We start from the raw sequence: 24,638 nt of genomic DNA on the forward strand, positions 1-24,638 counted from the left end.
GTTCCTCCAACAATTTGTTTTATGCTCAAGATCCAATATACAACATTGCTCAATACAAAGTAGTACTTTTTGACCAGTGTTTACAAAGTACAAACTTTTAAAAAAGAGTGTAGATGATTACTTTGGCCAGGCATTATGATCAGCAAGGACATTGTTGGCTGAGGGCCTGTTCCTGTACTGTACTGTACTGTGTGAGTTACTGCAGGGAACAAAACAACGCAGTGGGTTAGAGACTACATTATTGAGGGAATTAACTTCATTTCAGTCTAAGGTCTGTAGGTTCTCTTTTCTGCTGGCGGTAACTTAGAACAGAGGATATACGGTACATAGAACAGTATAGCACAGGAACAGGCCCTTCAGCCCACAATGTCTGTGCTGTACATGATGCCAATTTCAACACCATATCTGCCCGTGATGATCCATATCCCTCCATATCCATGTTCCTGTCTAAAATCCTTGTAAACACCACTATTGTAAGATTTGGTCTTGGCATCATGAACAGCACAGACATTGTGGGCCAAAGGGCCTGTACTGTTCCATGTTCTATGTGCTTTGTTCTAACCTTGTCTCAGAGAGTCAATATTTCAATCACACCACCATCTTATTTCTCCTGCTGCTATTGCATTTCTGGTTAATTATCTGCAATTTGGTTTTGTTTTCCCCCACAAAATAAAACAACTCTCTCTGCACCCAATTTTTCAGCAGTTTAAAGATTTCTATTAGTTCAACCTTCAGCCTTTGTTCCTTAAGAGAAAACAAGCCACACCCATGAATTCCTATTGATCTTTGAGTATTTCAGACAGAGAACACTTGGATGAAAAGATAGTTAATGATGGCTCAGAAATATGATGTTGTGAAGTTTATGACTCATAAGGATCTTTTAGGTTCACACAGCATCGACTCATGCCCTTCAGCCCATCGTGTCTATACTGACCAACTTCCCAATTACACTGATCCAACACAAATCCCATTTTATGCTCCCCAAATTCTTCACAATTTTCCCCAAATTTTACAACTCACCTACAAATGAATGACAAGTTAAAGTGGCTGATTAATCTGTCAATTTGCATCTGTAAGCACTCCCCGATTTAGATAAACTTGCACCTAAGCAATTATTTAACCCCACTGCTGCCCATGTGGTGAATCTGTGGAATCCGTTGCCACAGAAGGCTGCGGAGGCCATCTATTGATATTTTTAAGGCAGAGATAGATAGATTCTTAATTATCTCTCGGGTGTCAGGGGTTATGGGGAGAGAGGGAGGGGGGTAGAGTGAGCGCCGCCGGCGACGGGGGGTGACCGGGGGGCGAACCCCCCACCACCAATTTTTTGTAATCGCGATTTTAAAACTTTAAATGTTCAATTTCCGGGATAGAGAGGGGGCGGGACCGTCTGTTCCACCATCACCTTGAGTTGCAGGAACCGCCCGAGTTGCCTGCACCTGTTTTACAATTGTTTATCCTCCTTGTTTCCCCTCCCGGCCGCTGCCGCCCCGACCACCTCACCCCCCCCGCCACATCTCCCCACACACCCTATACACCCCACACACCCCATACACCCCACATCTCCCCATACACCCCACATCTCCCCACATCTCCCCATACACCCACATCTCCCCATACACCCCACATCTCCCCATACACCCCACATCTCCCCCCCCCCCCACATCTCCCCATACACCCCACATCTCCCCATACACCCCACATCTCCCCATACACCCCACATCTCCCCATACACCCCACATCCCCCCATACACCCCACATCTCCCCATACACCCCACATCTCCCCATACACCCCACATCCCCCCATATACCCCACACACCCCATACACCCACATCTCCCCATACACCCCACATCTCCCCATACACCCCACATCTCCCCATACACCCCCATCTCTCCCCATACACCCCACATCTCCCCATACACCCCACATCTCCCCATACACCCCACATCTCCCCATACACCCACATCTCCCCATACAGCCCACATCTCCCCATACAGCCCACATCTCCCCATACACCCCACATCTCCCCATACACCCCACATCTCCCCATACACCCCACATCTCCCCATACACCCACATCATCTCCCCATATCCCCCACATCTCCCCATACACCCCCACATCTCCCCATACACCCCACATCTCCCCATACACCCACATCTCCCCATACACCCCCATACACCCCACATCTCCCCATACACCCACATCTCCCCATACACCCACATCTCCCCATACACCCCACATCTCCCCATACACACCCCACATCTCCCCATACACCACATACACCCCCATACACCTCATTTACCCCCATACACCACATACACCTCATTTACCCCATCTACCCCATACACCCACATCTCCCCATACACCCCATCTACCCCCCTACACCACACTCCCCCCATACACCACACACACCCCCATACACCCCACATCTCCCCATACACCCCACATCTCCCCATACACCCCACATCTCCCCATACACCCCACACACCCCACACACCCCATACACCCCACACACACCCCATACACCCCACACATCTCCCCATACACCCCACCTCTCCCCATACACCCCACATCTCCCCATACACCCCACATCTCCCCATACACCACACATACTCCATACACTCCACATCTCCCCATACACCCCACATACCTCATCTCTCCCCATACACCCCATCTCTCCCCATACACCCCATTTCTCCCCATACACCCCACATCTCCCCATACACCCCACATCTCCCCATACACCCCACATACCTCATCTCTCCCCATACACCCCATCTCTCCCCATACACCCCACATCTCCCCATACACCCCACATCTCCCCATACACCCCACATCTCCCCATACACCCCACATCACCCCATACACCACACATCACCCCATATACCCCACATCTACCCGATACACCCCACATCTCCCCATACACCCCACATCTCCCCATACACCCCACATCTCCCCCATACACCCCACATCTCTCCCCCCATACACCCCACATCATCCCCCCATACACCCCACATCTCCCCCATACACCCCACATCTCCCCATACACCCCACATCTCCCCATACACCCCACATCTCCCCCCCATACACCCCACATCTCCCCATACACCCACATCTCCCCATACACCCCATCATCTCCCCATACACCCCACATCTCCCCATACACCCCACATCTCCCCATACACCCCCATCTACCCCCATACACCCCACATCTCCCCATACCCCCATCTACCCCCATACACCCCACATCTCCCCATACCCCCCACATCTCCCCATACACCACATCTACCCCCATACACCCCACATCTCCCCATACACCACATCTACCCCCATACACCCCACACACCCCATACACCCCACACACCCCATACACCACACACACCCCATACACCCCACATCTCCCCATACACCCCACATCCCCCCATACACCCCACACACCCCCATACACCACACACACCCCATACACCCCACATCTCCCCATACACCCCACATACCCCATCTCTCCCCATACACCCCATCTCTCCCCATACACCCCACCTCTCCCCATACACCCCATCTCTCCCCATACACCCCACATCTCCCCATACACCCCACATCTCCCCCCATACACCACATCTACCCCCATACACCCCACATCTCCCCATACACCCCCATCTCCCCATACCCCCCACATCTCCCCATAACCCCCATCTCCCCATACACCCCATCTACCCCATACACCCCACATCTCCCCATACACCCCCATCTCCCCATACCCCCCACATCTCCCCATACACCCCCATCTCCCCATACACCCCACATCTCCCCCATACACCCCCATCTCCCCATACCCCCACATCTCCCCCCATACACCCACATCTCCCCATACACCCACATCTCCCCATACACCCCCATCTACCCCATACACCCCATCTACCCCATACACCCCACATCTCCCTACACACCCCATCTACCTCCTCCTCCCATTTTCCTTCCTTCCCCCCCCCCCCCCCCCCTCCTCCCCCCATCAGTCTGAAGAAGGGTTTCGGCCGGAAAGGTCACCTTCCAGCCTGCACCACCATTCATAGAAACATAGAAAATAGGTGCAGGAGTAGGCCATTCGGCCCTTCGAGCCTGCACCACCATTCAATATGATCATGGCTGATCATCCAACTCAGTATCCTGTACCTGCCTTCTCTCCATACCCCCTGATCACTTTAGCCATAAGGGTCACATCTAACTCCCTCTTAAATATAGCCAATGAACTGGCCTCAACTACCCTCTGTGGCAGAGAGTTCCAGAGATTCATCACTCTATGTGTGAAAAAAGTTCTTCTCATCTTGGTTTTAAAGGATTTCCATCTTATCCTTAAGCTGTGACCCCTTGTCCTGGACTTCCCCAACATCGGGAGCAATCTTCCTGCATCTAGCCTGTCCAACCCCTTAAGAATTTTGTAAGTTTCTATAAGATCCCCTCTCAATCTCCTAAATTCTAGAGAGTATAAACCAAGTCTATCCAGTCTTTCTTCATAAGACAGTCCTGACATCCCAGGAATCAGTCTGGTGAACCTTCTCTGCACTCCCTCTATGGCAATACTGTCCTTCCTCAGATTTGGAGACCAAAACTGTATGCAATACTCCAGGTGTGATCTCACCAAGACCCTGTACAACCAAAGATCTTATAGCGAAGCAAGATAGGCTACTCCTGCTAAATGCAATGGACTGACGTGTAGTACGCTATGGAGGGGATCATGGGCATTTTTTCACGCCCATTTTAGCAACCTGAGCCTACCTAACCCGACCCGACTCGCACTGTAATCCAAAGATCTTCTTTAAGATCTTTGCTGTAATCAATGTTGTGGGGCAACAGTTTGTGTGGGTCAGATTCATAAATCTGTCAGTTCAAACTTCTTGTCAAGAATAAAATTTGATTCTGGTAATTGTCTTTTTTAATGTTTTTTAAATCATTTCTTTTTAAATGGCTCACAAACAGTGTTTGAGTTGATTTTGTAGTAACCGGAACCGACCCGACCCGCAGGGTGATTGACAGGGGGGACTTTTTGTGCGTGATTATAGGGTTAGATTCATAATTCTGTTAGTTCATAATTCTGTTGATTCTTGTTAAAGAATAAAATGTTTATAAACACACATACATGAAAATTATATAAATGTATATAACACACACAATTATATTTCTTCTAATCCAATAATGAACTTTATTTCAGACTAGACAAGGGACATTAAATAAGAAACATTGTAAATAAGAAACATTGTCTTGGGGCACTCTCTCTCCCCGCTGCCCCGGGCCCCGCACTCTCTCCCCGGGCCCCGCACCCTCACTCTCCCCGCTGCCCCCCGGCCCCGCACTCTCTCTCCCCCGCTGCCCCGGACCCCCGCACTCTCTCTCTCCCCGCTGCCTCGGACCCCACACTCCTTCTCCCCACACTCTCTCTCCCCGCTGCCCCGGGCCCCGCACTCCTTCTCCCCGCTGCCCCGGGCCCCGCACTCTCTCTCCCCGCTGCCCCGGGCCCCGCACTCCTTCTCCCCACTACGGATCCGCACTCCCTCTCCCCACTACGGATCCAATCTTTGGCCGGGAGCAAGAAAGCGGAACAAGATGGCGGAACAAGATGGCGGAGTCAGCTTGCTAAAATGTGTCCTGTAATCACCCATGAAACCGCCCATGAGCGAACCTCACGTTTGCGGGAGAGTAACCCATCTTGCTTCGCTATAAGATCTTTGCTCACTACTGCCCCCCTTCACCCTAGGGTGCTCCCTCACTACTGCCCCTTCACCCTAGGGTGCTCCCTCACTACTGCCCCTTCACCCTAGGGTGCTCCCTCACTACTGCCCCTTCACCCTAGGGTGCTCCCTCACTACTGCCCCTTCACCCTAGGGTGCTCCCTCACTACTGCCCCTTCACCCTAGGGTGCTCTCTCACTACTGCCCCTTCACCCTAGGGTGCTCTCTCACCCGTCCCTTCACCCTAGGGTGCTCCCTCACTACACTACTGCCCCTTCACCCTTCACCCTAGGGTGCTCCCTCACTACTGCCCCTTCACCCTAGGGTGCTCCCTCACTACACCTGCCCCTTCCACCCTAGGGTGCTCCCTCACTACTGCCCCTTCACCCTAGGGTGCTCCCTCACTACTGTCCCTTCACCCTAGGGTGCTCCCTCACTACTGCCCCTTCACCCTAGGGTGCTCTCTCACTACTGCCCCTTCACCCTAGGGTGCTCTCTCACCCGTCCCTTCACCCTAGGGTGCCCCTTCACCCTAGGGTGCTCCCTCACTACTGCCCCTTCACCCTAGGGTGCTCCCTCACTACCACCCCTTCACCCTAGGGTGCTCCCTCACTACTGCCCCTTCACCCTAGGGTGCTCCCTCACCCTAGGGTGCTCCCTCACTGCTACCCCTTCACCCTAGGGTGCTCCCTCACTACCACCCCTTCACCCTAGGGTGCTCCCTCACTACCACCCCTTCACCCTAGGGTGCTCCCTCACTTTTTCCCTCAGTATTTTATTTGTTATTTTTGTTTTTTAAATAGGTTGTGTTAATGTTCTCTGGTTTGTTTTATGTGGGCGGAGGGGAGGACTTTGAGCCCCCCCATCGGAGCCTGGGATAGACGCTCAAACCGTGGCCTGTGGATTTCACCATCGAGGAGCTCGCAGTCTCGGGTAAGAGACCAACGTCGGAAAGCACCAAAATCCGCACGACCTTCCTGTTTTTGCCACCAAAGTGGATAACCCCACATTTATCCACATTAAACTGCATCTGCCCACTCACCCAACCTGTCCAAGTCACCCTGCATCCTCATAGCATCCTCCTCACAGTTCACACTGCCACCCAGCTTTGTGTCATCTGCAAATTTGCTAATGTTACTTTTAATTCCTTCATCAAAATCATTGATGTATATTGTAAATAGCTGCGGTCCCAGCACCGACCCCACTAGTCACTGCCTGCCATGCTGAAAGGGACCCGTTAATCCCTACTCTTTGTTTCCTGTCTGCCAACCAATTCTCTATCCATATCAGCACCCTACCCCCAATACCATGTGCTCTAATTTTGCCCACTAATCTCCTTTGTGGAATCTTATCAAATGCCATTCGCTTTCTTCACTGCCTGCTGTACCTGCATGCTTACTTTCAGTGACTGATGAACAAGGACCCCCAGATCCCGTTGTACTTCCCCTTTTCCTAACCTGGCACCATTCAGATAATGATCTGCCAACCCGTTCTTGCCACCAAAGTGGATAACCTAACAATCTGATTGAAACATGTAAGATTGTTAAGGGTTTGGACACGCTGGAGGCAGGAAACATGTTCCCGATGTTGGGGGAGTCCAGAACCAGGAGCCACACACAGTTTAAGAACAAGGGGTAAGCCATTTAGAACGGAGACGAGGAAACACTTTTTCTCACAGAGAGTGGTGAGTCTGGAATTCTCTGCTTCCGAGGGCGGTGGAGGCAGATTCTCTGGATACTTTCAAGAGATAGTTAGATAGGGCTCTTAAATATAGCGTACTCAGGGGATATGGGGAAAAGGCAGGAATGGGGTACTGATTGTGGATGATCAACCATGATCACATTGAATGGCGGTGCTGGCTCGAAGGGGCGAATGGCCTACTCCAGCACCTATTGTCTATTGTCTATTTATCCACATGATACTGCATCAGCCATGTAGTATAAACAGCTTTTTTCCACGAGTAGTAGCTCTATTCAATAACCAAAAATCTGTGGCCTCCTTTTGCTCTGGTATTTGATTTAATTCACATGTTAAATCGATAATGCTTTATTATTAATGTTTAATGTTTTATGTGTCATTCTTAACTGTCACTTCACTGTCGTTCATATGAAGAAAGACTGGATAGACTCGGTTTGTACTCGCTAGAATTTAGAAGATTGAGGGGGGATCTTATAGAAACTTACAAAATTCTTAAGGAGTTGGACAGGCTAGATGCAGGAAGATTGTTCCCGATGTTGGGGAAGTCCAGAACAAGGGGTCACAGTTTAAGGATAAAGGGGAAATCTTTTAGGACCGAGATGAAGAAAACCTTTTTCACACAGAGAGTGGTGAATCTCTGGAATTCTCTCCCGCAGAAGGTAGTTGAGGCCAGTTCATATATTTAAGAGGGAGTTAGATGTGGCCCTTGTGGCTGGAGGGATCAGGGGGTATGGAGAGAAGGCAGGTACAGGATACTGAGTTGGATGATCAGCCATGATCATATTGAATGGCGGTGCAGGCTCGAAGGGCCGAATGGCCTACTCCTGCACCTATTTTCTATGTTTCTATGTTGTCACTTGCGGGCGGAGCACCAAGGCAAATTCTTTGTATGTGAATACTTGGCCAATAAACTTATTCATTCATTCATCTGCCCCCTCGCCCAACCTGTCCAAGTGACCGTGCATCCTCAGCATAATTTTACCATTACTATGATCAGCCATGATCATATTGAATGGCGGTGCAGGCTCGAAGGGCCGAATGGCCTACTACTGCACCTATTTTCTATGTTTCTATGTTTCTAACACGCAGAGTGAAATTAGTATACCAAATAGCTCTTGCATTGTGTAACAGTTTATTTCTCTATGTGATGCAATATCAATTAGAATTAATGATGCAGTTTTGCTCTTTAGCAATATGCTATTTTAAGATGCTGATAGTAGATTTATAATGGCTGGTGATTTGCGAGCTGGCACTGATGGTTCTTGCCTGATGTTCTTCACCTTCGTTCTCTTCCCACGAGGTGAGCTATGTTGAGGCAAGCAGCCTGTGGCCACCTTCCGCGGGACTCTAGCCGGCCATCTCTTCTCCCTTGTGGACAATGGCCGCCTCCTCAGGTGCTTCCCCTGCAGCCACTTGGCTGGCATCAGCGCCTTCCTGGCGAGGAACCTCACTGGCAACCCTCTGACCCGGAGTAGAGGCTTCACCAGTGAGTTGCCGAGGGGGAGATTCCATCCCGGCGCTGGTATCCTGACTGGAAGTGACCTCAGCCACCGTCTCCTAAGCAACAGTGGCCTCCTCTTTGCACATCGCAAGGCCTTAGACTGCAAAGACAAAAGCAAGAAAAATGGACATTATGTCTGCATTGGTTGGTCGCCTCCTTGTTTCAATGCCAAGGACTGGATTCTGCAGATTAAATTTTCTAAATTAAACTTTGCAGTCGGAATAATATCAAGAGAGAGCTAGATAGGGTTCTTACAGATAGCGGAGTCAGGGGCTATGGGGAGAAGGCAGGAACGGGGTACCGATAGTGGATGATCAGCCGTGACATCATTGAATGGCAGTGCTTGCTCGATGGGCCGAATGGCCTACTCCTGTACCTATTGTCTATTGTATAATCATGCAGGTATAGCAGGCAGTGAAGGAAGCGAATGACATATTGGCCTTCATAGCAAGAGGAGTTGAGTATAGGAGCAAAGAGGTCCTTCTGCAGTTGTACAGGGCGTGGAGTATTGTGTGCAGTTTTGGTCCCCTAATTTGAGGAAGGACATTGTTGCTATTGAGGGAGTACAGCGTAGATTCACCAGGTTAATTCCTGGGATGGCGGGACTGTCATATGCTGAGAGAATGGAGCAGCTGGGCTTGTACACTCTGGAGTTTAGAAGGATGAGAGGGTATCTCATTGAAACATATAAGATTGTTAAGGGCTTGGACACGCTAGAGGCAGGAAACAAGTTCCCGATGTTGGGGGAGTCCAGAACCAGGGGCCACAGTTTAAGAATAAGGGGTAAGCCATTTAGAACGGAGACGAGGAAACACTTTTTAATGTTTAAATCCATCCAGTGAGTTGGCCTCCGCTGCCCTCTGTGGCAGGGAATTCCATAAATTCACAACTCTTTGGGTGAAAACGTTTTTTCTCACCTCAGTCTTAAATGATGTCTCCTTTATTCTAAGACAGTGGCCCCTGGTTCTGGACTCGCCCAACATTGGGAACATTTTTCCTGCATCTAGCTTGTCCAGTCCTTTTATAATTTTATATGTTTCTATAAGATCTCCCCCTCATCCTTCTGAACTCCAGTGAATACAAGCCTAGTCTTTTCAATCTTCCCTCATATGACAGTCCCGCCATCCCAGGGATCAATCTCGTGAACCTACGCTGCACTGCCTCAATCACAAGGATGTCCTTCCTCAAATTAGGAGACCAAAACTGGACACATCAACCATTAGTTTTCACAAAAGCACAAACTCACTGCTCCGAGACTGGTCCAGATCACATTTGCTTTCGGAGTGACGTTGATGGTCTCCATCGTTGAGCCGTTGGATATTTATCCCCTTGTCACCTGCGCTGGTGTTGTAATGTCCCCGTGTTGTTGGGAGTTGGTACAATTATGGTGACATCCAAATACTTTGCCCCCTCTGAGTGGCCGTTGCCACGGCAACGCAAAGGCCATCGTGTCACAATGGCCATCACGTTGTCAACATGCATCAGAATATATTCAACCAAACACATTTTACAGAAATATACCATGATGCCCACCGCAAATTGGAGGAGCAGCACCTCATAGATCGCTTGGGTAGTTTACATCCCAGCGGTATGAACATTGACCTCCAATTTCAGGTAGTCCCTGCTTTCTCCCTACTTCCCCTCCCCTTCCCAACTCTCCCACAGCCCACTGTCTCCTCCGCCTCTTCCTTTCTTCATCCTGCCCCCCCCCCCCCTCCCCCCTCCCCTCCACCCCCTAACCCCACAGAAGGGTCTCGGCCCGAAACACCGCCTATTCCTTTGCTCCATAGATGATGCCTCAACCGCTGAGTTTCTCCAGCATTTTTATCTACCCCGATTTTTCCAGCATCTGCAGTTCTTTCGCAGACACTTGTTATTAGATGATTAGGCATAATTCCAAAGTTTGGAGATACTACTCAACTCAGAAATGAGGTTTAAACAACTGAGATGATCGGAGCAATGGGAATGGCAGGCAGGCTGGTGGGACAGAGAAAAGAACACTAACATGGAAGTGTAGACAAGAAATATGCGTAATCTTCATACAAACCTTTGTGCCTGCACAACTGTAGAAGGACCTCTTTCTTGCTCTGAAGAAGGGTCCCGACCCGAAACGTCACTTAGACCTAGACTGCCCAACCTCTCCCTACAGACATTTACCCTCTCTATTCCCCTCATCCTTTTTCATAGCAAAAGGATTTGAGTATAAGAGCAGGGGGGTTCTACTGCAGTTGTACAGGGTCTTGGTGAGACCACACCTGGAGTATTGCGTACAGTTTTGGTCTCCTAATCTGAGGAAAGACATTCTTGCCATAGAGGGAGTACAGAGAAAGTTCACCAGACTGATTCCTGGGATGACAGGACTTTCATATGAAGAAAGACTGGGTAGACTCGGCTTGTACACGCTAGAATTTAGAAGATTGAGGGGGGATCCTATAGAAACTTACAAAATTCTTAAGGGGTTGGACAAGCTAGATGCAGGAAGATTGTTCCCGATGTTGGGGAAGGCCAGAACAAGGGGTCACAGTTTAAGGATATGAGGGAAATCTTTTAGGACCGAGATGAGAAAATCATTTTTTACACAGAGAGTGGCGAATCTGTGGAATTCTCTGCCACAGAAGGTAGTTGAGGCCACAGTTCATTGGCTATATTTAAGAGGGAGTTAGATGTGGCCCTTGTGGCTAAAGGGATCAGGGGGTATGGAGAGAAGGCAGGTACAGGATACTGAGTTGGATGGTCAGCCATGATCATATTGAATGGCGGTGCAGGGCTGAATGGCCTACTCCTGCACCTATTTTCTATGTTTCTATGATCTTATACACCTCTTATACAATCAGCCATCATCCTTCTGCGCTCCAGGGAATAAAGTCCTAGTCTGCCCAACCTCTCCATATATCTCAAGCCCTCGAGTTCTGGGAAAATTCTCTTAAATCATTTAACTTTTTGAACATCCTTAAAATATGTAAAGAAAACTAGGAGTGAAAAAAGAAATGTAATTAACACTGGAGTTGGAAAATCATTCTATTAGACTGATAAAAATCATTCCACCGTCTAAACACTGTGCTTCACTCCCATCCTACCCTTTAGGCTTTGATTACTGCAGTTTTTTTGGGGGAAAACTAGCTCAATAAACCATGGAGTATGTGGTTTAATATATTAGTATCCCAACTAATATAACTTTCTGTAACTCTCCCTGACGAAAGCTCACAATATGACCAAATATCCACTTTGAATGAACGAATGAATAATTTTATTGGCCAAGTAGTCGCATACAAGGAATTTGCCTTGGTGCTCCGCCCGCAAGTGACAACATGACACAGTGACAGTTAAGGGCCTGTCCCACTTAGGCGACTTTTTAGGCGGGTGCAGGAGACTCTGCGATCACCACACATTCGCTGGTGGTCTCTGGCTAGTCTCCTTCATGGTCGAAAGGAGTTCCCGCATTCTGGGAACTAGTCGTGGCCTCAGTATGATCGCAGCAAATCTTTCAACATGCTGAAAGTTTTTCTACGACCAAAAATTGGTCGCCCTGGAGAAAATCAATACTTTTGTAGTGGTATGTGCAGTGGTAGTGGGGTCACCATGTAGTTATGGGTAGGTCGAGGTAGTAAATTTAGTTCATTGCCTTTGCTGACCGGGCATTTTCATTGGCTCATTGGGGGGAAAAAACGTAAACACGAGTTTTCAGAACCAAGGATAACCGACCGGGAATGTTAAATGTCCGCTAAACTTTACAGCTGTGTATCTCTGGCTTATTAAAAGTTGTCCAACTTCTTAAAAGTGTCTCCACTCCTTCTTCCCACCCCCCCCCCCTTCTCCCCCTTCTTTTAAAGGACTTACCGTACACTGTGCTAGCCGTCTTAACCTTCCTGTTCACCGCGGTGTGTGTCTGTATCACCTTGGCTTTGCACCGTGTGTATTTCAGACAGCGGTCCCCCCGCTTGCCCTGACCCCCGCCTTTGTGATGTGTGTGTGTTACGCTCTGACAGCCGCCGTTCCAGTTCGCGGTTTTGCAGACGAGTGCCACGAGCTTCAAGTCGCAGGCAGTCCGCTGACAAATCGCCTAAGTGGGACAGGCCCTTAAGGAATGACACATAATAAAACATTATTGATTAAACATGTGAATTAAATAAAATACCAGAGCATAAGGAGGCTACAGATTTTTGGTTATTGAGTAGAGCTACTACTCGTGGAAAAAAACAGTTTTTATGTCTGGCTGTGGCAACTTTGATAGTCCGGAGTCGCCTTCCAGATGGAAGTGATTCAAAGAGTTTGTGGCCAGGGTGAGAGGGGTCAGAGATGATCTTGCCCGCTCACTTCCTGGCCCTTGCAGAGTACAGTTCTTCAATGGGGGGAAGGTTGCAGCCAACAACCTTCTCAGCTGATCATACGATTCGCTGCAGCCTCCAGCAGTCGTGCTTGGTGGCTGAGCCAAACCAGACCATGCCTGCTGTATATGCATGCTTACATTCATAGACTGATGAACAAGGACCCCCAGATCCTGTTGTACTGCCCCTTTTCCCAACTTGACACCATTTAGATAGTAATCTGCCTTCCTGTTTTTGATACCAATAAGAGGTTACTAACCACTTTATTGGCAATGACTTTTTAAAGTATTTTCTTTATATTATTAAACTTTATTACACCCAAGGTCCAGATAAAAGACGACATTACAAGAAAACATTGCATATAAAAACACAATAAATGACATATAAAGGCTTAGTAAATTACTTTTAAGAGCACAATAAATTGTGTACAAAAACACAATACATGGTTTAAAATCCAGAATAAAAGAAAGATCAGTGTCCTACAACGAGACAACGATACCATCGTCTCCACAACTGAGATTGGTAGCGTGTAGTGCTAAACCTTATGTTTGACAAGCCCACCATAATTACATTTTCAGTCATTAATCCTGCAAATGAATTTATACATATGATTTCTTAGGAGGGCTTGTAAAGTATTGACTCCTGCAGCCACAAACATCTCACTAGCACTTCACCATCTCGATTTCTTTAGTCGTGTTCTCGTGGCATCACTATAAGCTACTTTAAGTCTGTAAACTTGTTTTTCCGTAGATTGACCACAGGTGTGCAGTATAGAGTGGTGTGCAATATGCTCTAAAAAAAAAAAGCGACATCTTCACCACATCTGTATACGCACCAAACCTGCGTAAGAGAATATTCGCCTGTACATACAGCATACGTCGTTGCCTATAAATATCCTCATCATCTGTCATTTGTTCTGTAATAAAATATCCAAAATATTTGATCTTATTACAGACACTATGATTATCGTCAGAAAGTCAGGACATTTTAGACATTTATCCTCTTTGGTTCTACAGATCATAACAGCACTCTAAGAAGCATTATATTGGATATCATGTTCCACACCATACACAGAACATATAGTCAGGAGCTGCTGGAGACCAGTGGTAGATGGACTAAAGACCACAAGATCATCTGCATACACAATATGGTTCACTAAAATATTACCAATCACGCACCTGTATTAAGGCTTTTAATTGTTATCATCAATATAAAGATTAAAAAGGACTGGGGACAATGTCCCCCCTTGTCTAACACAATTGCTAACCCCAACTGGGGCTGAGACCCTATTGCCTCATTTTATTTGCATAGTCTGGTGGGCATACCAGTAGGCCAGAATTCTCACAATGTATTCAGGCACCCCTCTTTGACTCATTTTAACAAACAGCTTTCTGTGATTAACATAATCAAAGGCTTTGGAAGCATCAATAAAGCACATAAGGATTGAAGAGTTTTTGCCTCTATATTTATTACAATCTCCTTTAGGGCATATATGCACAAGTCAGTGCATGTTTAGCTTTTAAGCCAAACTGGTTAGCTGTGGAGTTAACAAACTCATTTACTCTGTACTTCAGAACTCTTTCTAAGACTTTTGACAATATGCTGGCTAAAGCTATGGGTCTGTAATTATTTAGGCTGCCTACTTTACCAGCTTTGTCCTTAATGACCGGCACTAGCAGAACAGACAACATTGAGTGATATTTGGTAACAAGCCATGAATCATAAAGCCAGTAATACAAATAGCAGGGAGACGAGTTATCCTCATACTCGCATACTTAAGATGTCCAGCAGAAATATGATCCAAGCCACTTGCTTTGTTGTTGGACAGCTTGTTCATGGCATGATGCACCTCATGTGACATAATCACCATTGAGTCATTACTCTCAATATTGTCCACCCTATACAAATCACCTTGGACACATTCACAATAGGTGCAGGGGTAGGCCATTCGGCCCTTCAAGCCAGCACCGCCATTCAGTGTGATCATGGCTGATCATCTACAATCAGTACCCCGTTCCTGCTGTTCCTCCAATGTGCGCTGGGCCTCATTCTGACAATGGAGGGGGCCCAGGGCAGAAATGTTGGATTGGGAATGGGAGGGGGAGTTGAAGTGCTGAGCCACCGGGAGATCAGGTTGGTTATTGCGAACTGAGCGGAGATGTTGAGCGAAGCGATCGCCAAGCCTGCGCTTGGTCTCGTCGATGTAGATAAGTTGACACCTGCAACCTTAATTTTCTACCCATGTCAGCACCTTACCCCCAATACCATGTGTTCTCATTTTGCCCACTAATCTCTGATGTGGGACCTTATCAAAGGCTTTCTGAAAGTCCACGGACACTGGCTCTCACTTGTCCATTTTCCTAGTTACATCCTCGAAACATTCCAGAAAATTAGTCAAGCTTGATTTCCCCATTCGTAAATCCACGCTAACTCGGACCGATCCTGCTACTGCTAGTTCTTAAGTGGGCAAATTGTCAAGGGGGCATCACTCCATCCAGGAGAGAAGAACGGGAAGATTTTGCCCGAGCCACTGATGTTGAAGGTGTGGAGCAGGAACATGGTATCGGAATTGTAGAAGTCCACCTTCCTGGCCCCCAGGTCCAGGAACACGCCGATCTTGGTCGGGCTCTTGGTCACGGTGATGGCCGAGCGACTTTTATCGCTCACCGCGTAGGGTTCCCCGTCCCGCCCAAGCGTCCAGAAGCCATTGTCGGAGGTGAGGGTGGGCATACCCTTGCGTTCGACGGATTCGCTTGCTACTCCGACGTCCCAGTAGGCCTTGGAGGCCACCTCCACCTCCCAGAAGTGCGTGCCGGTCGTGAATCCGTCCTTCCCAAGCACGTACGGGACGGAGTCGAAGCGTTCCGGAGCTTGTGGAACGACCGCCGGCGGTCCAGATCTTGCGCTAATCTGCACAGGAGATAACTCCAAACATCCACCAGCCGTCAGGGGATCAGGCTCCACCATAACTACAAGGGAACACAAGAGAATAAAGACAATAGGTGCAGGAGTAGGCCATTCGGCCCTTCGATACAGCACTGCCGCTACTGACTAAACATGTTTCAAAGCTTACAGGTACAGCAGGCAGTGAAGAAAGCTAATGGAATGTTGGCCTTCATAACAAGAGGATTTCAGTATAGAAGTAAAGAGGTTCTTCTGCAGTTGTATAGGGCTCTGGTGAGACCACATCTGGAGTATTGTTTACAGTTTTGGTCTCCTAATTTGAGGAAGGACATCCTTGTGATTGAGGCAGTGCAGCGTAGGTTCACCAGATTGATCCCTGGGATGGCGGGACTGTCATATGAGGAAAGATTGAAAAGACTAGGCTTGTATTCACTGGAGTTTTGAAGGATGAGGGGGCATCTTATAGAAACATATAAAATTATAAAACGACTGGACAAGCTGGATGCAGGAAAAATGTTCCCAATGTTGGGCGAGTCCAGAACCAGGGGCCACAGTCTTAGAATCAAAGGGAGGTCATTTAAGACTGATGTGAGAAAAACGTTTTCACCCAGAGAGTTGTAAATTTGTGGAATTCCCTGCCACGGAGGGCAGTGGAGGCAGTCACAGGATAGATTTAAGAGAGAGTTAGATAGAGCTCTATGGGCTAGTGGAGTCAAGGGATATGGGGAGAAGGCAGGCACGGGTTATTGATAGGGGACGATCAGCCATGATCACAATGAATGGTGGTGCTGGCTCGAAGGGCCGAATGGCCTCCTCCTGCACATGTTTCTATGTTAAAGACCACACATCTCCCTGCAATCAAAGCATCGGATCAGCGGTACCCGCCATACTCTGACCACTGCACTACTTACAATATACGTCAATGATTTAGATGAAGAGATTCAAATTAGCAAATTTGCAGATGACACAAAGCTGGGTGGCAGTGTGAACTGTGAGGAGGAGCCTATGAGGATGCAGGGTGTCTTGGACAGGTTGGGTGAGTGGGCAGATGCATGGCAGATGCAGTTTGATGTAGATAAATGTGAGGTTATCAACTTTGGTGGCAAAAACAGGAAGGCTGATTTTTATCTAAATGGTATCAAGTTGGGAAAAGGGGAAGTACAACGGGATCTGGAGGTCCTTAATCATCAGTCAATGAAAGTAAGCAGGTTACACAGAAAAGCTGGAGAAACTCAGCGGGTGCAGCAGCATCCATGGAGCGAAGGAAAATAGGCAACGCTTCGGGCCGAAACCCCTCCTCCTCCTCCTTCGCTCCATAGATGCTGCTGCACCCGCTGAGTTTCTCCAGCTTTTCTGTGTAACCTTCGATTCTCCAGCATCTGCAGTTCCCTCTTAAACAATGAAAGTAAGCATGCAGGTACAGCAGGCAGTGAAGAAAGTGAATGGCATGTTGGTCTTCATAACAAGAGGAGTTGAGTATAGGAGCAAATAGGTCCTTCTGCAGTTGTACAGGGTCCTGGTGAGACCACACCTGGAGTATTGTGTGCAGTTTTGGTCTCCGAATTGGAGGAAGGACATTCTTGCTATTGAGGGAGTGCAGCGTAGGTTCACCAGGTTAATTCCCGGGATGGCGGGACTGTCATATGCTGAGAGAATGGAACAGCTGGGCTTGTACACTCTGGAGTTTAGAAGGATGTTAGGGGATCCTATTGAAACATATAAGATTGTTAAGGGTTTGGACACACTAGAGGCAGGAAACATGTTCCCGATGTTGGGGGAGTCTAGAACCAGGTGCCACAGTTTAAGAATAAGGGGTAGGCTATTTAGAATGATGAGGATAAACATTTTCACCTAGACAGTTGTGAATCTGTGGAATTCTCTGCCTCAGAGGGCGGTGGAGGCCGGTTCTCTGGATGCTATCAAGAGAGAGCTAGATAGGGCTCTTAAAGATAGCGGAGTCAGGGGATATGGGGGGAAGGCAGGGATGGGGTACTGATTGTGGATGATCATCCATGATCACAGTGAATGCCGGTGCTGGCTCGAAGGGCCGAATGGCCTACTCCTGCACCTATTGTCTATTGCATGGTTGCAAGATCAGATGCTTGACAGTCAGCTTGGACATATAGTCCATTCCCCAACAGGCTCACCTGCATGGCTGCGTATCCTATCCCATTCTGAAAGAGAAAACAGAAATCCATAAGATACAGGAGCAGAATAAGGCCATTCAGCCCCTTGAGTCTACCCCACCGTTCAACCATGGCAGACCTCACTTCCCCTCCCAAACCCCACTCTCCTGCCTTCTCCCCAATTCTGGGACCATCCACCTGTGGCCTGACTCACCTTTCATCACGAGTGGTCTCCATTGTTCTGTAGAGAAAGGAGAAAGTTGAATGATGAATAAAATCCCCACTCTGTCCACGTAACATTGCCCGCGATACCATGTTTTATCACCAAAGTATTTAACAAACATTGAAATAATCAGCACGTTAAAAGCAATCTTAATTTCTTCACCACTGCAATTCAGACAATAGACAATTGGTGCAGGAGAAGGCCATTCGGCCCTTCGAGCCATTGCTGATCATCCCCAATCAGTACCCCATTCCTGCCTTCTCCCCATATCCCCTGACTCCGCTAAGCTCAAGAGCCCTATCTAGCTCTCTCTTGAAAGCATCCAGAGAACCGGCCTCCACCGCCCACTGAGGCAGAGAATTCCACACTCACAACTGTGTGAAAAAGTGTTTCCTCATCTCCGTTCTAAATGGCTCACCCATTATTCTTAAACTGTGTGTGGCCCCTGGTTCTGGACTCCCCCAACATCGGGAACATGTTTCCTGCCTCTAGCGTGTCCAAACCCTTAATAATCTTACATGTTTCAATAAGATTCCCTCTCATCCTTCTACATTCCAGAGTGTACAAGCCCACAGCCGCTCCATTCTCTCAGCATATGACAGTCCTGCCATCCCGGGAATTAACCTGGTGAACCTACGCTGGGCTCCCTCAATAGCAAGAATGTCCTTCCTCAAATTAGGGGACCAAAACTGCACACAATACTCCAGGTGTGGTCTCACTAGGGCTCTGTACAACTGCAGAAGGACCTCTTTGCTCCTATACTCAACTCCTCTCCTTTAATTCAGTTTATTATTGTCACATGTGCCGAGGTAGAGTAAAAATATTTTTTGTTGCTTGCTGTCCATTCCGTGAAAATGACTGTACATGATTACAATAAAGCTGTCCACAGTGTACAGATACAGGATAAAGGGAGTAACGTTTAGTGCAAGATAAAGTCCAGTAAAGTCTGATTAAAGATGATTAACATCGAGGTAGATGTGAGATCTGGACCCATCTCTAGTTATTGATAGGATGGTTCGATTGCCTGATAACAGCTGGGAAGAAACTGTCCCTGAATCTGGACATGTGCGTTTTCACCTTTCTGTACATCTGACCCGAATCGTCATGTAAATCGTCAAGGAAACATCTCTGGTGGGCTGAATGGTCTGTTTCTCTAGAGAAGCTGCCTGACCCGCTGAGTTACTCCACCACTCTGTGAAACATCACCTATCCATGTTCTCCACAGATGCTGCCTGACCCGCTGAGTTACTCCAGCACTCTGTGAAACATCACCTATCCATGTTCTCCACAGATGCTGCCTGACCCGCTGAGTTACTCCAGCACTCTGTGAAACATCACCTATCCATATTCTCCACAGATGCTGCCTGACCCGCTGAGTTACTCCAGCACTCTGTGAAACATCACCTATCCATGTTCTCCACAGATGCTGCCTGACCTGCTGAGTTACTCCAGCACTATGTGAAACGTCACCTATCCATATTCTCCCAGAGATGCTGCCTGACCCGCTGATGTACTCCAGCACTCTGTGAAACTTCACCTGTCCATGTTCTCTAGTGATGCTGCCTGACCCGCTGAGTTTCTCCAGCACTCTATGAAACGTCACCTATCCATGTTCCCCACAGATGCTGCCTGACCCGCTGAGTTACTCCAGCACTCTGTGAAACGTCACCTATCCATGTTCTCCACAGATGCTGCCTGACCCGCTGAGTTACTCCAGCACTCTATGAAACGTCACCTATCCATGTTCCCCACAGATGCTGCCTGACCCGCTGAGTTACTCCAGCACTCTGTGAAACGTCACCTATCCATGTTCTCCACAGATGCTGCCTGACCCACTGAGTTACTCCAGCACTCTGTGAAACGTCACCTAGCCATGTTCTCCACAGATGCTGCCTGACCAGCTGAGTTACTCCAGCACTCTATGAAACGTCACCTATCCATGTTCCCCACAGATGCTGCCTGACCCGCTGAGTTACTCCAGCACTCTGTGAAACGTCACCTATCCATGTTCTCCACAGATGCTGCCTGACCCGCTGAGTTACTCCAGCACTCTATGAAACGTCACCTATCCATGTTCCCCACAGATGCTGCCTGACCCGCTGAGTTACTCCAGCACTCTGTGAAACGTCACCTATCCATGTTCTCCACAGATGCTGCCTGACCCGCTGAGTTACTCCAGCACTCTGTGTCTGTCAATGGCTGTAAGCAAGCAGAAGGAAACCAGTTTGCTGGCAGAATACTCACCAAACTCAGCCTCAAGCTTCTTATACTCTGCAAGAGAGAGGAGCGTTAGATATAGATTGACTAATCTAGTCACACGAGTATAATCTGTCACATGGACTCGATGGAGGGCAGGAGAAGGGAGAAGTGGAACAAGGCAGTACAATGTGCAGGAAGGGATGGAGTGAGTGTGGGGAGGTGAATGTGTGAGGCAAAGTGAGACAGGGAGCAGAGATTTGGGGAAATGTGTAATGTATAAACGAGGGTGGAGTGCGTCTGCAATCACAATCATGCTTCATCAGTCAAGTATGTTTTTGCAACATACGAGGAATTTCATTTGCCAAGTCAGTTACCCCATTACAAAGCAACAAAACACACAAAACACATTTTAACATCAACATCCACCACAGTGACTTCAAAGACATTTTCGCCGTTCTTGGCGAAAAAATTAATGCTTAAATTTTGGAAACAGACAACAGTCCCTACAGTGAAGATGTGGATTACAAACATGTCTGAGACACTACATTTGGAAAACATTAGGTTTTTCTTGGCGGAAAAAACAGATCAATTTCTCAAGACATGGACACCCTTCACCGAATTCTTACAACAATAGCATGGTGCAAATCTAAATTTAAATCCGTTGCTGGGTTGGGTTGGGTGAGGTGGAGGGGACGAGGGGCAAGGTATATCTCCACCTTTCTCTTTCTTATTTCTTATTTCTATATCTTTCTGCCACACCACTTGGTAGTTTAGGAGATGTTCCTTTTCGATCTATCTTTTCACCTTCTATTCTTTGTTCTTTCTTGTTTCTTTTTCTTTTCTCTTTTCATTTTCATGGCTTTTTAGGTTATAAGGATAAAAATGAAGCTGTCCAATAATTGTATAATTTTAGATGCCGAATGTTTTACCTCTGAACAATTGGCTCTAATAAAAATAAATATTAAAAAAACATCCACCACAGTGAAGGGCCTGTCCCACTCAGGAGATTTTTTTTCGGCGACTGTCACGGTCGTAGCAGGTCCCCAAAAAAACGGCAACTTGCCCCCCCCCCCCCCTCCACCCTACGACAATGTCTGTACCACCTAGTCGACGTCAAGCTACCAACAAGCAGCAACCCATTCGTCACGACTTAGGACTTCCATCTACGACCACACCTACGTCCACCTGCGACAAGCTACGACAAGCTACGACAAGCAACGACCCTGTCAAGACAATTTAGTCGCCGGTACCTGTCGCCTGTTGACGTTGGTAGACGTAGGTTGCCGCCAATGGAATTCACCAAGGTCATCACCCGGCGACAACCTATCTTTAACCTCCCTTGACTCGGCTATCTTTAAGAGCCCTATCTAGCTCTCTCTTGAAAGCATCCAGAAAACCGGCCTCCGCCGCCCTCTGAGACAGAGAATTCCACAGACTCACCACTCTCTGTGAGAAAAAGTGTTTCCTCGTCTCTGTTCTAAATGGCTTACTCCTTATTCTTAAACTGTGTGGCCCCTGGTTCTGGACTCCCCCCAACATCGGGAACATGTTTCCTGCCTCTAGCGTGTCCAAACCTTTAATAATGTTATATGTTTCAATAAGATCACCTCTCATCCTTCTAAACTCCAGAGTGTACAAGCCCAGCCACTCCATTCCCTCAGCATATGACAGTCCCGCCATCCCGGGAATTAACCTGGTGAACCTACGCTGCACTCCCTCAATAGCAAGAATAAAGTCCGCAGGCTGCGTTTGGAGCGATCCCAGGCACAGGATGGACTCTGATGTTAAGTCCACGTCCCCGTGGTGGGGATCAAAGTCAGTCTGAGCGAGGCCTCCAGCTCCATCGATGGTAGGCCGCATGTCGACCAGAGATGCAATCCGGATAACAATCGGGTAAGAGAATGAAAAAGTTTCCCCCTCCACCTCCCCCCACATCAAACAAACCAGAGATCATTTACACAAACTTTCAAAACACACCAAAAAATAACAGAAACAGATGAAATAGCACCCAGACTGTTGGCGGCGCTGCCTATCGTGCAGTGATACAGGACAAGGAGAAATACATCGACTGTTCAGCACCAGTTACCATCACGTACCTTTTAATGCAAGCTGCTTCTCTTTGTCTGAAAGACAGAAGTGTGAAAGTTAACAATAAACCTTTTGAAAACTAATCAGAAATTTTAAAATGTGGGAAATCTGAACTAAAAACAAGGAAGGCTGGAAATACTCAGCACGTCAGGCAGCATCTGTGGAGAGAGGAGCAAGTGTCGCAGAGAAATGTCATTCCATCAGAATGATCATTGATATGAAACATTAATAGTTGCTCTGCTCAGATGCTGCCTTAACCTGCTTGGTTTCTCCAGCGTTGTTTTTGACAAGCGAGGGTATCTACTGAGTTATAGTCATACAACATGGATACAGGCCCTTCGGCCCAACTGGTTCATGCTGACCAAGATGCAGTATCTAAGTGAGTCCCATTTTGCATGGGTGGAAATCCTGGGGGGACGGGGACCTGTACCCCCCCCCCCATGTTTTGAGAGGTGGGGGACAATCCCCCCCATGTTTTGTGAAACATGTCGCAGCCACAACGCCACCACAGCCTCCGCTGTCGGCCAGCTCCGTGATGGTAAAAGTCCATGGTAAATATAGGAGTAAAGAGGTCCTTCTGCAGTTGTACAGGGCCCTAGTGAGACCACACCTGGAGTATTGTGTGCAGTTTTGGTCCCCTAATTTGACGAAGGACATTCTTGCTATTGAGAAAGCCCAGCGTAGGTTCACCAGGTTAATTCCCGGGATGGCGGGACTGGCATATGCTGAGAGAATGGAGCGGCTGGGCTTGTACACTCTGGAGTTTAGAAGGATGAGGGGGATCTCATTGAATCATATAAGATTGTTAAGGGCTTGGACAGGCTAGGGGCAGGAAACATGTTCCCGATGTTGGAGGAGTCCAGAACCAGGGGCCACACACAGTTTAAGAATAAGTAGTAAGCCATTTAGAACGGAGACTAGGAAACACTTTTTCTCACAAAGAGTGGTGAGTCTGTGGAATTCTTTGCCTCAGTGGGTGGTGGAGGCCGGTTCTCTGGATACTTTCAAGCGAGAGCTAGATAGGGCTCTTAAAAATAGTGGTCAGGAGATATGGGGAGAAGGCAGGAACGGGGTACTGATTGGGGATGATCAGCCATGATCACATTGAATGGCATTGCTGGCTCCAAGGGACAAATGGCCTACTCCTGCACTATTGTCTAATGTCCACAGGCATTGCCACTGGAGCCCTCAAGGTCAATTCCAGTTGGAGGCCGCCAGCTCCTAGAATCTAGCAACCCAGGACTGGCTGTAGTGCGCAGGTCGACTGCGTGCCTCAAGTCTGGCTGTAGTGCCCAGGTCGGCTCGCCTGCCCCGGGACTGGCTGTAGTTCCCAGGTCGCCAAAACAAATTGAAAAAAATACGCCTGCGGGCCGGATGATTTCGGGTTAAGGGCCGGATCCGGCCCTCAGGCCGTAGGTTGCCGACCCATCCTGGAAGTTAGGCTCGAAGGGCCGAATGGCCTCCTCCCGCACCTACTGTCTATTGTCTAACGGAATCAAGGGATCTGGGGAAAAAGCAGGAACGGGGTATTGATTGTGGATGGTCAGCCGTGAACATATCGAATGGTGGTGCTGGCTCAAAGGGCCGAATGGCCTGCACCTATGTTTCTATGTGAAGTTCTCAGATTCCTACCCAACTGAGACCAGACCAAGAGGGAGTCACGGACAGGGTCGAGGGATGTGGGCCAAATGCGGGCAAATGGGTCTGGTTTAGAAGGGGCATGGGCAGGTTGGGCCGAGTGGCCTGTTTCCATGCTGTACGACTGGAGGACATTCTACCACACTCGCTCGTCAATGATGATGCCCAATGTCACTGGCAAATATCGGCCCTGACTGACCCATCAACATATAC

At 48.2% G+C, this 24,638-nt stretch overlaps 1 protein-coding gene across 2 annotated transcripts in view; it reads right to left on the reverse strand.

Moving 5' to 3' along the window:
- Positions 1–13,536: 13,536 nt before the first annotated feature.
- The window catches only part of LOC129693867 (butyrophilin subfamily 2 member A1-like), a 32,022-nt gene continuing 20,920 nt past the window's right edge, over positions 13,537–24,638 (reverse strand). For both annotated transcript variants that reach the window (XM_055630612.1, XM_055630611.1), the window contains 5 exons: positions 22,796–22,822; positions 20,745–20,771; positions 18,492–18,518; positions 18,299–18,325; positions 13,537–16,216 (listed from right to left, as the gene is read on the reverse strand). In XM_055630612.1, the coding sequence (XP_055486587.1) occupies positions 15,699–16,216; positions 18,299–18,325; positions 18,492–18,518; positions 20,745–20,771; positions 22,796–22,822 (626 nt within the window). In that variant the 3' untranslated portion in view covers positions 13,537–15,698. The remainder of the gene's footprint in view (positions 16,217–18,298; positions 18,326–18,491; positions 18,519–20,744; positions 20,772–22,795; positions 22,823–24,638) is intronic.

The sequence above is a fragment of the Leucoraja erinacea genome, unplaced genomic scaffold (genome assembly GCF_028641065.1).
Source record: "Leucoraja erinacea ecotype New England unplaced genomic scaffold, Leri_hhj_1 Leri_451S, whole genome shotgun sequence".
Lineage (NCBI taxonomy): Eukaryota > Metazoa > Chordata > Chondrichthyes > Rajiformes > Rajidae > Leucoraja > Leucoraja erinaceus.